Here is a 16825-nt window from a genome sequence, read left to right as displayed (position 1 = left end):
GTGTTCCCCTCTGGGCATTTGCATACTTGGGTGTGTGTGTCTGGATATGCATGAAATTCTAAATTGTGATGTGAGTGGCTCTGTATACTTTATCAGCGGAAGGAGGGATCCAAGTCATGCTGCCTGTGTGATTCCCAATCTGTAGGGGATCCAGTTAGGCGGTGGTCTGGATTGGCGGGTCCAGTAAGGAAGTTTTGTAATTGATCTTGGGGCTTATTTTTCTTTTTCTTCAGTTCAGCATTTCCTTCTTCAGTCTCTATTGTCCTCCCTTGTTCTAAGCAAGTAGAATTTGTCCTTTTATTAGTTGATTCTGAGGGAAAACTTCTAAGGGATGTCTTATGTCGCCATGTTGATGATGTCAGTCACCTCCTAACTTCTTATATTAAATTGTAAGCTTAAAGAGGGCAGTTTTATGTGTTTTTGTATTCCTTACAGTTAGTAGTCTAAGGGTGCCTGGCAGAAGTGTGTGTTCAATGATTTTATTCACTTTGGAAATACTGCTGTCTGCTTGCCTTTCCCCCCACCACCTGTAAAGATCAGGCACTCTTCTGCCCTTTGGGATATGAGGATAAATTATACATGGTTAGTGCGATCTAAAATGGAAAACAGATGTATAAATGCGTAACTGCTATGTTGCCTTATAGAATGATACAATGTAATTTTTGCCACAAACAAGGTATATACACCTTGTAGAGTATCAGTTCTTTGGAAAAAAAGCAGGTGATTAGAAAAGGTTTTGTAGTGAAGTTGACTTTTTCTTCTGGCTTTGAAGGATTACTAAGTAGGCCAGATGGAATATGAAGTGAGGTCATTCTTGGTGAAGAGAACATTAGTAACAGAGACACAGAGGTGTGGAAGTACAGGGCATAATGTTTGTGAAAGCAGTTGCTGTCTAGGAGTGCTTAAAGTATAAAGGATTATGGAAAATGAGACTGGTTTCTAAGCTTGCAAAGATGTTTAGTCTCTTCTGTACATCATGGTAAGGTAGCTAAAAAATTTTAAAGTATACAATCATAATCAGATCCTCATTTTTGAAAGATTTGCCTGATGAAGAATTGGCTAGAATAATAAGACTAGTGGAAAGGACTTGGATTAGAGATTGTTGTAGTAACTGAATCCATGGTGCTGAGTGCTTAAATTAGGGCACTGTAAAATGTAACATAAAGAAATAGCTTTTAGAGTTATCGAATAGGTAGAATGCTTAGTACTTAATCTATTGGGTGTGTAACTGGGGAGATAGCCATGACGTTAGTGGTCAGGGTAGAGAATGAATTAACAAATGATCTCTGAATAAGGGATTAGTTAAATAAATCACAGTACATGAAGTGCATTGGAATCCTCTTCAGTTGTTCTTTGTGATTATGGTGTACCATTAAGTAAAGCAAATAAGTTGGTATAATATAACTCCATCTGTGTTAACAATTTTTTATACACATACATGCAAACATGTACACAATTACTGCATGTACTACTCCATGTGTATTACTACTATATATGTTTATATACTTTAGGAAAAAAATATTGGGACAGGAATGTAAACTGTTAATGGGATGGCTTATTCTGAAAACTGGACTGAGAACTTATTTACTTTTATAATAAGGAACCAAAAAATGAATAAACATGAAGACAGATAAAAATATAGGAAAATTGTGAAGTAAGTAGCCATTTTGAAGAATAAATGGTAGAAAGAGGTGTTTTGGTTCTCTTCTAATCATATCACATAATTAATTTCCCTTCATAACTTTGTTAATGGTGTTGTCTGGAATGTCCTTTTTGTTAGGTTCAGAGCCATTCAAGAATCCACACAAACGCAGCAAGTCATGGTTTAAGTAGAGAATTCAAGGTTTATTAGAGGAAGAAAGCAGAAGAAAGTAGGTGGGAGCCATCAGAAAAGAAAGAAAGGAAAATGGCTCCGGCCTTCTATCTGAGAGCAGCATTTTTAAAGGAAAAATCCACGTGGGGAGGGAAGGGTGTTGAGGGAGAAGGGTCCTGCTAAGTGTGTTCTGGGCCTCGACTGGGTGGGTGTCTGTCAACTTCTAGGCTGATAGGTTGTTAGGATTCTAGCCCATTATTCTTCTCAGAAAAGCAGCTACATTATCTATCTAGGGAGAGCAGGCCTTTTCAGTTGTTTGTCCTACAGAAATATCTGATCTTGCTTTTACCCGCCTTTTGGGGCTGGGGCACCACTGTGGCAGGGACAGCCTTAAACAGCCTTCATTCTTTAGTTTATGGGGCGCCTGTTTTCTGTGAGATAACCTGCGGGGCCTCTGAGTTAGAAACTCCTATATGTTAATTCCTTTCTTTCTGGGATCTAACACTTTTGTCTTCTACCTTTTGTCCTTTATTTAAGTCTGATCTTTATGCTCTAGTTCTCAATTGGAATTTTTCTCAACTTGACTACTCATAGTGATCTTTGCTTCTCCTGAACTGTGATAGCACATACGTGTATTATTTTGTCCTGATTGTATTTGTATTAGTTATCTACTGCTACATAATAAAATACTACAAATTGAGCAGTTATAAAACAACATATATTTATTATCTCACAGGAGTGAGCGTGGCTTACCTGGATCCTCTGCTCTTGGTCTCACAAGGCTACAGTCAAAGTATCAGCCAAGCTGCCTTCCTCTCTGGAGCTTGGGGTCCTCTTCCAAACTCACATGGTTGTTGGTAGAATTCACTTCCTTGGAATTGTAGAATTAAAGTCTCATTTTTTTGTTGGCTATACCTGGGGGCCTGTTTCTGTCCATAAATGCTGTCCATAGCTCCTTGCCACTTGTTCCCTTCACAGACCCTTTTACAATGTGGCAGCTTACCTCTTCAAGGTTCACAGGGGAATTTTCCTCTCCAGTCTGCTAAGGTAGAGTATGATACGACATAACCATGAGAATGACTATCCTTCACCTTTCTATGTTATTTAACCTAATTGGGGAATGACTATCCATCATCTTTTCCATATTCTGTTTGCTAGAAGGAAGACCCAGATTTTGCCTGAACTCAGGAGATGGGATTATATAATGGTGTGAGTCATTGTGGTCATCCTAGTGTGTGTTGTCTTTGGCACTGATGCTAAAGTTTAAACTGGAAAGGATCTTGGTGTATTCTCTCTCTCTCTCCCAACTACAATATAAGGAAAATTAGTCCCCTGTGTTTAGCCTAGTATTTATAGCTAGCACATGTTGAATAGATGTTTGACAGTGATTCAAACGGCAGGGGGAATTGCATACAAAAATGTTAGAAGATTGGAGTAAATACTCAGAAGACTTATCCAGTTCTATTGTTGATGACATGATTAAGATTTTTAGGGCATTGGACTTGAAGATAGAGAGCATAAATTGAATCTGGAAATATCACTGAGGAAACATTGACAAGATTTGCTGATTGATTAGGGACCTAGAAGAAGGTGGAGGTGGTAGAGTAGAGATAGGAGACTAGAATAACTTTGAGGTTGCTTGTTTGGGAACTGAGAGGATGTTTGTGCCATTGACTAATCAATTCAATTAATGTTTGAATGCAGCTAGGCAAAATGTTGGTGTTAAAGTTAAATTGTGGTTTTAGGTCTCTAGAGGGAAACTGAGAAGTATAAACTAGTATATAGTATATGCATTCATGAAAGCTCTTGCTTTCTCTATAGTATCATAGGAAGTTATTTATTAGCAGGTTTTTAAATTACACAAGGGATTGTTTTTATTTGTAATGCTTTAATGTATACCATTTAATAACATTTGAAAAAATACCATGATAATATCATCCAAAAATTATAGTCAACATGTTTCAGTAACTGAAGGAGGTAATAGAGAGTATCTGACAGATCAGGAATCAAATTCAAATACAGTGTGCATGAACTTACTAGAGATACAAAAAAATTGGTAGAAAACTTTTCAGTTTGCTTAAAGGACTTCATATTTTTTTCCATTAATTAATACTTGTAAAACTTCAAAGAGTAGAGAAATATAAATATCAAGAGGAATATTTATAGTCCCATTTGCTAGAGCAGGAGTCAACACACTTACTGTAAAGGGCCAGATAGTAAATATTTTGGGCTTTGCAGGCCATACGGCCTCTGTCACAACTACTACACTTGATGTAGTATTGTAATGTGAAAGCAGCCATGGATAATACCTAAACAAATGGGCAGAGCTCTGCTCCAGTAAAATTTTATTTAAAAAAACATACAGCAGGCCAGATTTGGCCCAAATGCTGTAGTTTTTAACCCCTGTTCTATATAACATTTCCAATTTGTTGTGTTGTCATTGATATTTTTTCCCAAAGTCATATTGTATATACTGTCCATCACCTTTCTTTTTCCATTTAACATTATATTATGGATATCTTTTGTTGTCATTGCAGAGACTCTATCTCATTGTATGGTTGTATGTTTTAGTTATTTCAAGTTTTCACTGCTGTAAGCACTGTTATAGTGAACTTTCTTATACAAGCACATATCTTTCTGTACTTATGGACCATGTTCATATAGCAGGTTATTAGAAGTATAATTGATTTGGATCAAAGTCTATCATATTATGCATTTTTTTTTGATGGAAATATATCTACAAACTGAGGCAGGTGTTCCATGGTATTGGAGTAGGCTACTGGTATCAAACACATGGCCATTGTTGAAGATTGTTGAGTCTAACTTTCTTGAGTAGGTATTATCTAATGAAGTATAGCCACTTCTGCTATATAAATTTCAGAAATAATTGGAGCCCTACCCAACCTGCCTTTCTATCTCTTTTTAAAGAAGGGAGTTTAGAAGATATATATATATATATCTGCACACACACACACACACACACACACACACACACACACGTTTCAGAAGCATCCCATTTACATAATATTTATTATTTTGTTGATAATCATGCTAGGCAAATGCTGTTGTAAAAGCATTCATGAGAATGGATTGTTTGTTTATATATCCAAGATATTGTATTGCAACTTTTAGAACTGTATGATCATTACTTACATTCCATACGAGTCTTAATATGGACAGGTCTTTCTTAGATATTATCTGAGTTAACCGTTATCTTTACTTCTAATATCACAGATTAATATTGCTTATTTTTAATCTTTATACAAAGTAATATGTGTGTCTATCTTCTTTTGCTCAACGTTACTGGTGATATACAATCATTTTGTTTCATGTAACATTAGTTTTATCTTTTTGTTGCTGTTGAGTATTCTATTACATGAATATTCTCAATTTTAAAAATCCATTGTACTTGTAATGCACATTTGGGTAGTGCTAGTGTTTGGCTATTATAAATATTATAAATAAAGGTACTATGAACATTCTTCATCTCCACATTCTTCTTTAAGAATGTCTTAGCTGTCCTTTGCTGTTAACATTTTCATATAAATTTTAGAAACTGCCAGTCAAATTCTACATAAAAACCTGCTGGGATTTTGATTGGGATTCGTTACTACTATAGATAATTTTGGGAGAATTAATATCTTTATAGTATTTAGGTTTTCCCTTTCAACAACATGATATCATCATTTCTTTAAGTCTTTAATTCTCTCGGTATTTTTTGTGTTTTACATGTAGAATTCTAGCACATTTTTGTTAGTTATTCCTAGATATTTGATGTTTTTTAATGTACTTTTTTTTTAATTTGGAGAAGTTGTAGGTTCACAGAAAAATCATAGAGAAATTTTGAATTCCCGTATGACATTAGTAACTCCTTGCATTAGTGTGGTACCTTTGTTATAAATGATGAGAGATTGTTATTATGATTGTACTATTGACTAGTTCATTTTTTACATTAGGGTAAGCTGTTTGTGTTGTATAGTGCCATGTTTATTTTTTTAAAATTTTATTCTAGTGACATGCATACAACCTAAAATTTCCGCTTTAAACCTCATTCAATTATAAAATCATTGGTATTAATTACATTCAGGATGTTGTGCTATGATCACCACAGTCCATTACCAAAAGTTTTCCTTCCCCAAACAGAAACTGTACCAGTTAAGCGTTAACTCCCTATTCCCAACCACCACCCTTCTTCCTGGTAACCTCTATTCTCACTTCTCACTATGAATTTGCTTATTCTAGTTATTTCATGTCAGTGATGTAATATTTGTTCTTTTGTGTCTGGCCTCTTTCACTCAACATAGTGTCTAGAAGGTTCATCCTTGTTGTCGCATGTATCAGGACCTCACTCCTTTGTACGGTTTAATAATATTCCATTGTTTGTATATGCACTTTTTGTTTGCCTGTTCATTAGTTGATGGAACTTGGGTTGCTTTCATCTTTTGACAATTGTGAGTAATGCCGCTATGAACGTTAGTGTGCAAATATCCAATCAAGTTCTTGTTCTCAATTCTTTTGTGTATATACCTAGAAGTGGGATTGCCAGGTCATATGGTAATTCTATACTCAACTTTCTGAGGAACCACTACTTGGTTTTCCACAGCAGCTGCATCATATTACATTCCCACCATCAGTGAATGATTGCTTTTTGTCAATTGAGATGATCATGTGTTTTTATTTCCTTTATTCTGTTAATGTGGTATATTACATTAATTGATTTATTTCTGTTGAACCACCCTTGCATATGTGGAATAAATCCCTCTTGATCATGGTTTATAACCCTTTTCATCTGCCATTGGATTTGGTTTGCTGGCATTTTGTTGAGGAATTTTGTATCTATGTTCATAAGGGATATTGGTCTGTAATTTTCTTTTCTTGTGGTATCTTTATCTGGTTTTTGCTTTAGGGTGATGTTGACTTCATAGAATGAATTAGAGAGTGTTCCCACCTCTTCAATTTTTTGAAAGAGTTTAAGCAGGGTTGGTGGTAGTAATTCTTCGAATACTTGGAGAAATTCTCCAGCAAAGTCATCTCATCCTGGACTTTTCTTTGTTGGGAGGTTTTTGATTACTCATTCAAATTCTTTGCTAGTTATTTCTCTGTTGAGAGCCTCTATTTCTTCTTGAGTCAATGTAGGTGGTTTTGCATTTCTCGGAATTTGTCTGTTTCATCTAAGTTATCTAATTTGTTGGTGTATGGTTTTATTTTCCAAACTATAGATGTATCAGTACTTTTTTGCATGTGCATTCTAGAACCTATAAGAAACAAAAAGTAGAGTTACATAAAATATATATATATATATTGCAACTATTCTGGCATTTATAATTACCCATATGGTTATCTTTACCAGAGGTCTTTATTTCTTTATGCCACTTTAATTCACTGTCCTGTATCCTTTCCTTTCAGTCTGAAGAACTTCATTTAGCACTGCTTGTAGCATAGATCTTTTAGTGAATAACTCCCTTAGCTCTTTTTTTTTTTTGGAATGTCTATTCTCTCCCTCATTTTTGAAAGGTAGTCTTGCTGGACATAAAATTCTTGGTTGGCAGTTGTTTTCTTTCTTCGCTGTATGTATTTCTTCCCAGTGCCTTCTTGCCTCCATGGTTTCTGATGAGAATTTGGCACTTAATATATTGGGACTTCCTATTACATAACACATTGCTATTCTCTTGCAGATATCAGAATTCTCTTCTTATCCTTGGTGTTTGGCAGTTTGATTACTGTATGTCCGGGCATGGTTATCTTTGAGTTTATCATGTTTGGCGATCATTGGGCTCCTTGAATGGATATTCATGTTTTTCCATAAATTAGGAAAGTTTTCTGTCATTATTTTTTTGAATATTCTTCCTGCCCCTTTCTCCCTCTGGGGGTCCCAATCTGGTTGATTGTGACCCACTGGGCTCTTAGGCTCTATTTACTTTCTTAAATCTTAAATCCATTTTTCTTTCTGCTTCTCAGCCTGAATCATTTAAACTGTTGTCTTCAAGTTCACTCATTCTTTTTTTTTTTTGCCAGCTCCAATTTGTTTTTGAAACCCTCTAGTGTAGTATTCATTGCAGTTATTGTGGCTTCAACTCCTTTAGTGCCATGAGGTAACAAAAACAAATAAATCAGTGCAAAAAAACACCGTTCACAGACTTTGCATATTGGCTCTCCTTTGGCTGGTGGTTTCCTTCAGAGGGTAGCCCTCCTGTTGAGAGGATCAGTCTGAGATGAATGTGAACTGCATGGTCCCTTTCTTCTTATGTGAACCTGCTTGGAGCCTGCTTCCTGTTCTGGGCTTGTGCTTGCCCATGGACTTAGAATTTCCCCCATTTACACAAACTGAATGCCCCCTCTTCTACCTTGAAATAGATTTCCTTCTCTTGTGTGCACTGTTGTATGGCTTAATGCAGAACAGGTAATCAAGATACGTTGATTTAATTGGTTGTTATACTGCTTTAACTGCCTGCAAGCTGCTTCTGCCTGGGAGGGTGAGCCTGGGTCAAGACTGTTTTTCAGTCTTCCATCAGATAGACTGATACCAGCATAAGGCATGTCCTTATGTGCATAGTGGTTTCTCTGCTCTCTCTAGTACAGGGCCAGGGACTCACAATGGGAGCAAAGGCTGGCTCCATGCTGCACCAGGGTAGGAAAGGGGCTAATAAGGGTGCTTTGAGCTTCACTCACCATTTTTAAGGCTGTATTTCCTTGATTCTGCACTTGTCCAGTTATTGCAACCCTTTAACTCTTTTCCAAAGTTTTGAGGACGATGGCTTTGCCAGTTTTTTTATAATTGTTCAAAGATTCTATGGGAGAATTGCACCCTTGAGCATTTTACCCTCCCATCTTGGTTATTAGAACCAACTCTGATGGTTTTTAAAGCTTTTCAAAATTGCCCTTAAAAAAAAAAAATATATATATATATATATATATATATATATATATGTATATATATTTGTAATTGTTGAATAGAATCTGGTTGATTTTTGTGTATTTAGCTTCTATCCAGTGACTTTTCTAAATTCATTATTTTTGTTTTCTCATCATTATATTCTTTTGGATTTTCTAAATACGCATTATGTCTTCTATGAATATAAGCAATTTTGTACCTTCCATTAAAAGTTTTTAATTTTTACTTCTTTTTTCTTGTGTTATTACCCTAGCTGTGACATCCAGTATAGTATTGAATAGGTATAATGATAGAAAGCATTGGGGTTCATTTCCTTCTCTTACTGGGAAACTTTCAACATTTTACCAAAGTATGATATTTTCTGAGATTGAATTTGGATACTTTTTATACATTAAGAATAATTTATTTCTTTTCCTAGTACTTACAATTTTGTCCTGAATGGGTGATGACTTTTGTGAATTTCTTGTATCTGTTGAAAGTTTTTATGATTTTTCTTAAATTAGTTAATTTGAAATTTAATTTCAAATATTAACATCACCCTTACTTGCTTGGAATAAATCTTATATATAACACATTCTTTTTTCACTTAGGACCACTAGATAGCACTAAAACACTAAGGTTCAGGGCAATTTTAAACAGCAAAATTACCAATAAGTGGCACAAAAATGTGAGAAGCATGGCGCTGAATATATCATGAAGCACACACTTGTTTACAATATGAGAGCTGCAACAAGGTCGATCATCACTTTGTTTGACCTTAGCTGGCAGTGTGCGCACTGGGTGATGAAAAATTTTGCCACTCTGCACATGGCTGTTAATGTGCCATGAATATTAATTTTGGGGTTACAGAAATATTTTAGTAAGTAGGTCAATTGGCACATTTGGAGTCCATGAATAATGAGGATTGACTGTACATGTATTCGGTGTAAACATTTCCTTCCAAGCATAGGTTTAGCTAAATCCCATGTGTTTGGCATGTAGTTTTAATTATCTTTTAGTTGAAAACATTTTATTAATTTCCATTCTGGTGTTTTCTTCGTCCTGTGGAATATTTAGAGGTACATTCCCTAATTTTCCAACATGGTATAGCAAGATCATATTAGTTACCCGTTTCTGTTACCTCAACACGGTTTAGCTGGGCCTTCTTCTTCTGTGTCTCTTAAAGGCTGCAATTACAGTGTCAGCTTGACCTGCAGGATTGAGCAGGATTTAGTTTCTTGTGGGTTTTTGGATGGAGAGTCTCAGTTCCTTGCTCGCTGTTGGCTAAGGCTGCACTCAGTTCTTAGCCATGTAGGCCTTTCCGTAGGGCAGCTCATAACACAGCAGCTTTCTACCGGAAAGACATTAAGGTCAAGTGTCAATAGAGAGAGTCTACTGGCAAGATGGAAGTTACAATGTCGTACTGGATTAATGGAAGTGATATCTGTTCCCTGCTGCCATTTTTTTTTTTTTTTTTGGCTATAGGCAAGCCACAGTTTGTACTCACACTCAAGGGCAGGGGTTTATATAAGAGCATGAATACCAGCAGGGGGATAACTGAAGGCCATTTCAGAGTCTCATTGCAAAAAGTGTTCTATTTTTTTGTTATTTTTTCTAGTTTTGTGTTAGAGAACATACCCACTATGATTTCATCTTTCAAAATTTGTTACAAATTGCTTCATGGTGTCCTGCATTTAGTCTGTTTTTGTATATGTTTCATGCTTTCCTGAATAGACTGTTTGTTCTTCACTTGGTGGAGACAGTGTTCCATGTATGTCAATTAGATCAGGTTTTTAATCATATTGTTTAAACCTTCTGTAGCTTTATATCTTTTGTAACTAGTTGTAGGCTGTATTCCTGGGAACATACAAATCTGGGTCAAATTTATCCTTTTATTATTTGAAGTGTTTATGCTTTTATCTCTGATTTTGCTTCTTGCCTTAAAATCTATGTTGCCTGATATTAATAAAAGTACCTCAGCTTTCTTTCTTTTACTTTTTTTTGCATTGTTCATCTTTTCTGAAAAATTGCTTTCAGACTTTTTGTGACCATGTATTGAAGCTGTGTCACTATAAGCAGCATTTACTTAAAAAAGTCTATTTTGACAATCATTGTATTATTAAATCTCTTTACTTTATATGTGATACTGATGTATTTATGTGAAAATCTGCCTGCTTCCTATTTGTGTCCTTTGGTTTTGCTCCACATTTTGTGTTCTTTTTTTCTTTCCTTCTTTTGAACTAATTTTTTATTATTCCATCTTTTCTTTTAGCTTGTTGGTTATGCATTCTTTTATATACCTTTAGTTGTTAATAGAGATTACATATAAATATTAGGTTTATTAAAGTCATATAACTTGGTTCTCTAATTTATTGAAAATACAAGACTTTTATAACACTAATTACATTTCTCTCTTGCATTGTATGCTATTATTGACAGCAAGATTTGGAAAATATTTTTCAATTGTAGAAGATTTTATAATTGTTACAAACATTCAATACTCTTTTAGATTTACTCACGTTTACCCTTTTCATTGATTTTTATTTTTTCCTTCCTTGTTGTGCATTAATCTGCCATTATTTTTTCTTCTGTCTGACACATTCTAGTGACAGGTTCTCTCAGTGCTGTTTGACATAAAATGTCCTTATTTTGCTTTCATTATTGAATGATATTGTCACTGGATATAGAATTGTAATTAGCTGCTATTTTCATTTAGCAGTTTGAAGAGGTCATAGTTATTTGTCTTCCCTCATTTCAGTTAAATATTCAACTTTCATTCTTACTATTGCTGTTTTGAAGACAAGAAGGTTTCCTTTCCCTAGCTGTGTGAGACTCCTATAAGCTCAGTTTACCTTCTCTGTTCCCACCTTTGAATAGCAAATTCTTCAATGGAAAAAGTCATGCTGAATGTCTTCTCTGTGCTATCTTCTCTAGGATCTTGGCTCCTTAAATCTTAGATGTCTTGGTAGATTTAAAAGCATATTTGAATTAGCATGTTTACTTGCTTTAAGTGGGAATGGTTAATCTGATAGAAGCTAGTCTGCTACTGCCAGAGGCCTAACCTTTGGTCTTATGTTCTTTAATTCTAGTGTGAAATAGTGGTAACTCATTGGGTATGATGTCAGAAGAGGAGAGTAAAACATTTCCTTCTGGCCCAAACAAAAGAATGTACCTTTTTGACCATTGCATAATCATGTATTATATATTCATTTGTTTGACTTTATTCATCTTTTATAGGTTGCTTAGCCAAACAATGAAGGATCACCTAGTAAGAGTAGCAAATGAAGCTGAATTCATCCTGAGCAGACAGAAAGCAGAGGATATTCACAGACATGCAGAGTTTGAGGTAGGTTGAATGTGGTGGTTGGGATGAGGAAATCACCATTTTTTTTTAATGGTAATCATGGGAAACTGTCCAGGTAAAATGACAATACATATCATGAAAAAATTAAAAATTAAGTTTTTGAGAGTCATGGAGGATTATGGGAAGATAGTTCGATTCTGTGTAGCCCTCCAGTCTAACTCCAGTTCCGTACTAGCTACTCAAAGCAGCTTCTGTGTTTGACTGATCTGATTTGAATGATGTGGGCTGTGTCTTGGCTCTATCGGTTTCCCCCAAAATTAGTGTAGGACTTTGTTCTTCCGGACAGGACAGATTAATTAACTAGAAATGAAGATCCCTATGGCAAAGATGGGATCTTTCAGGATCCTAGAAAGAAGAGTTGGACATTGAGGGGTAAGATTTCTCTATCCTTGAGGTTTGAAAGCATGCTGATCTTTGTAGCTGAGGAAATTAGAGAGATATACAACTTCCTTCTTGGAGTCTCACAGTGGGACTAAGTGACAGACCTATCCTGAGGCTACTCCTTAAATATCCCAACCATTGCCCCTGAACATGTGTGCAATTCCATGATACCTAATATGAATTTACAGAGGAAATGAACAGCTTCTTAGCTATACAAATAACCAAAATTTACCTGAGAGATATTAGAAAATTCAGTATTAAAGACGTGTATTTAACAAAAAAAAAAGCACTAGCTAGGTTCTTTCTGGCATGTTAATAGCAGATAATTAAAATGTCTCTGATACTCTTCTAGAATATTAAATAAGATGAAAATATCCTCAGTATATTTTATGCAGTTATCACAACCTGAAAAAGGCACTAGAAAAATAGAACTGTAGAGGACCAATTTCACTTAAAAATATGGGTGCAAAATTCTAAATAAAACTTTAGCTAATATAATCCAGCGATGCAGTGAACGAACAATGTAGTATAACCTCTAAGAGTTTATTTCTGAAATCCAAGGATGGTTTAATATTAGGAAATCTTCTTGCCTAAAAAATCACAAGTAGAAAAAGCATGAGGATATTGATGAGTGTAGAAAAGGCAAATAAAATTTAATAGCCAGACCTAATATAACTGAGTTTAAAAACAGTATGTAAGAAAATGATCTAAATATAATAAAGGCTATTTACTGATTATTTAAAATGATTAACTATAAAAGCCATTGCTATTAAAATTGGGACAATAGATACTATCACTGTTATTATTTAACATTTTTTCTCAGGTTAAGAGAAGGTACAAAGGGTGATAACATGTACTGTTGAAGGGGATATGGGAGATGGGTTGGGCAATGGTATCCTTTTATATTGTTAGGGGAAATGTACATGTCTTTTGGACAAGCAATATGATCGTATCTATTAAAATAATTTATATAGACACACTCAAATACATACATGCATACACTGGATAAAGGGAGTGCAATCCACAAGTTTATCAGTTTTTGTAGGTTGATTTTTGTAGCATCTTTGTTTAGAAGAGGAAAGAAATAATGATACCTATTCAGTTTGCTTCTCTCCATATTTGAAGGCATTAAGAAAAAATTCAGAATTTTGTTGATTTACCAGTATTGCTTCTGGGGCATGGAATGATGGCTAAGAACTGAGCTTTGCTGCTTCCTCAGTTCCAATTCTAGTGTCTTTGTGTTTTCTCCTTTCCCTTGACAACAAATTTTTAAAGTTTGGTGCTTTATCTTTTGTTCCTTTTCTTTTTTAATTTATTTTTTGCTAATTTTTAAAATTTCTATTTCTGCTTACCATCCTAACCAGGAAATTACTCCTTATTATCTTTTTTTAGTTAAATATAGGGAATTTACTTTGTTGTGACTCTGGATTGAGATTGCAGCTCATTCTTTTCGTTTTAGGAAGTTTCTGCTTAGGAACAGTTTAAGTAAAATGATTCTTACCTCTTTGGTGATCATGGTGATGGTGGTATATATGTTCATGTGTGTATGTATGAGAAAGAGAAAAAGGAGGAAATGTGTGGAATTCTAAGAAAGCAAAATAACCTTTGAAAAGTTCTGTTATGTAAGAGATGAAATTGTTTTACCTAAACAGTGTATATTTTTGCGTTTTAGATGAGGGATGATGGCATTAAAGGTAGCTAATACTGCAAGAATGTTTATGATGTATCTGGAACTGTTATGGGTGCTTTATAACTATTAACTAATTTAATCTTTATGGTAAACCTCTGAGTTAGGTACTGTTATTACCTTTCATTTTATAAAGGAGGAAACAGCACAAACGGGAAATAATCCAGAGTTACTGCTGGGATCCAAAGCCAGTCAATTAAGCTCTTAACCTTTACTCTATGAATTGGGTTCAAACTTTATCAGATTTCTATAGCATATGTGAATAATGTTTAATCCTGGAAAATGCTTTATCTTGTACAGTTTTTCATTTTAATCTTTATCATCATGTGAGATTTGTAGCATTGTACAGTAGTATTATAAATCATGATAATAAAACATCTAAATAAAAGCAGCATTTTTTCCAAACAAATTTTATTTTTACTTAAATTGTTAGTGCAGAAAATATATTATTTGTTCAATTAATGAGCATGAGGGACAATTTTAAGAAAGCAAACATATATGTTTTCTTGTATCTACTAGTCTTTTATACTCATAGAAAAAAATAGTTATTGTTTATAAAACAAAATCCCAAGTATTGAGGAATGTTCATGTTTAACAATGTTCTATCCATATTGCTCTTAAAATTTAAATAGTACACTACAATATGAAGGCATATTTTTACTAGATAACAAATATTCTGAAGGTTATCTGTATTCAGCTCAGCCTCAAATTTATACTGTGCATTGTTTAATAATACATGAACTTTACTGCTAGTTACTTTCTCTTGCAGAAATAGTTGTTGTCACATATTTACTGTACCATTTGTGGTTTTGAAGTGGATAACTTGCCTCATTTATTATCAAGGATTTCATGACAGTTTGTAGATCTGATATGCACATCTCTTTAGTTCATTGTGCAATAATCACTATAGTGGGATATGCTTGACATCTTCTTTTGATTTATGTAGAGCTTCCATGAATGCCATGACATCATGATTTAGAGTATATCTTAACTTTGTTTTTTAATCTTAAAGCTGTAAACAGGATATTTATTTAAAAAATTAAATTGTGCAAAGCCTTAGACCTAATCTTATATAAATATTACTTGAGTGACTATACTCATTTCTTGACAATCCTTTTCTTAAAACATTTGTCTAACAGGGTTATAGTATTGTATTATTTTAAACAATGCAGTATATATATATTTAAAAAACATATATATTATTTTTAGGGATCTATGTAAGTTAAAATTCCCCTTGAATAAGAATTTCCTAATGTTCTTTTCGCTGATGTTGCTTTAGATTTCATCTGCTATACTGTAAAACTCACTTCTTATCAGCTTCAGTGAAACTTTAGAACATTGGTATATTTGTTTGAAGTAATAAAAATGAATCTTTTTTATAAAATAAAGACTGTGAAAGCATTTGACTAATTCTTAGTATAGCAAGACTATATATATATTTTTTTCTTTTAGATGAGGGACTCAAATGTTTTCTCCCTTTGGCAATATCTGTTCTTTAGAACAAAATGTTTTTCAGTGAAAAAGTGAATTTTTCTTGTGGGTTAAGTACTTGAAAATTTTTTTGAATTAATAAACACTTCTATATCACTACTTATTTATCTAAGCTCTTAACAAGTATAAAATAAATTCTCATAGCAATCCTTTGAGCTAAGTATTATTATCTTCATCCCAATTTTACAAATGAGAAGTTTTGAAATAGAGATAGGTTAAGTTATTTGTTCTAGGTCATCAGCTAGTATGTGGTAAGCTTGGATTTGAACCCAGGTGTCTGCTTTATGGTATAAATTTATGACCATTATGCCATGCAGCTTCTCTAGCATCATCTACTAAATAGTTTGATATCCATTTTCTCATTTCAGTAACACAACACATCTGTGATCTCTGTAGGATAGATTACTCTTGTTCACATAGCTAGTGAACTGATGATTTTGAACCGGAAACCAGATATTATAATGATAAGCCAGTCTGGTCTCTGTTGCCATATCCTCTGTAGATCTCATGGTATCATTAACTGTTTTGCTGTAGCAATAATTTATTATTGAACATATTCTTGACAGTTTGAAATAACATAAAGCATATTAACTATTAAAGTATTTGAAACCTAACATTCTAATTTTAGGTTTAAATATGCTGGATTATCCATTTTTTATCTTCAGTATTTGCATTTTTTCTGATGGTCTTTTTTTTAAAAATTTAAAGTAAATGTTTATTTTTCTAATTATAAAAGTGATACATATTTATTATAGAAAACTGAGAAATAAAGCAAAATATAAAGAATGAAAATCATTTGTTGTCCAGCTTTAACTACTATTTATATCTATTTCGTATAGGCTTTTATATTAATGACTTTATATGTTAAATGTATTAATCTTTGTAATATCTGTTGCATGTATTTACCCCCAATTTTTTATCATGTTTGTTATACATTTATAGTCATTTAAATTTTAATATAACCCAATTTACATTCTTCCTTTATCATTGCTTTCATCATTTTTCATGTTAAAAAGGTCTTTGCAATTCAAGATCATTTAAATATGCTCTTATATATTCTTTAAGATTTTCTATTTTTTATCTTTTTAATTAGTTTTTTAAATTAATTTTATTTTGAAAATTTAAAAACAAACAAGTGGAATAGTGTAATGAACACTCTAGATTTAACAATTATAACATTTTGTCATATATGCTTATTTCAATTTTTGCTGAAGTATT

General features: G+C 33.7%; 1 protein-coding gene across 3 annotated transcripts in view; it reads left to right on the top strand.

Moving 5' to 3' along the window:
• The window catches only part of LRBA (LPS responsive beige-like anchor protein), a 1009660-nt gene that overhangs the window by 405380 nt on the left and 587455 nt on the right, over positions 1-16825 (top strand). For all 3 annotated transcript variants that reach the window (XM_037830797.1, XM_037830798.1, XM_037830799.1), the window contains one exon: positions 11922-12030. In XM_037830797.1, coding sequence (XP_037686725.1) covers positions 11922-12030 — 109 coding nt within the window. The remainder of the gene's footprint in view (positions 1-11921; positions 12031-16825) is intronic.

This window comes from Choloepus didactylus, chromosome 3, assembly GCF_015220235.1.
Source record: "Choloepus didactylus isolate mChoDid1 chromosome 3, mChoDid1.pri, whole genome shotgun sequence".
NCBI lineage: Eukaryota > Metazoa > Chordata > Mammalia > Pilosa > Megalonychidae > Choloepus > Choloepus didactylus.
This window is presented reverse-complemented; position numbering and strand designations above follow the sequence as displayed.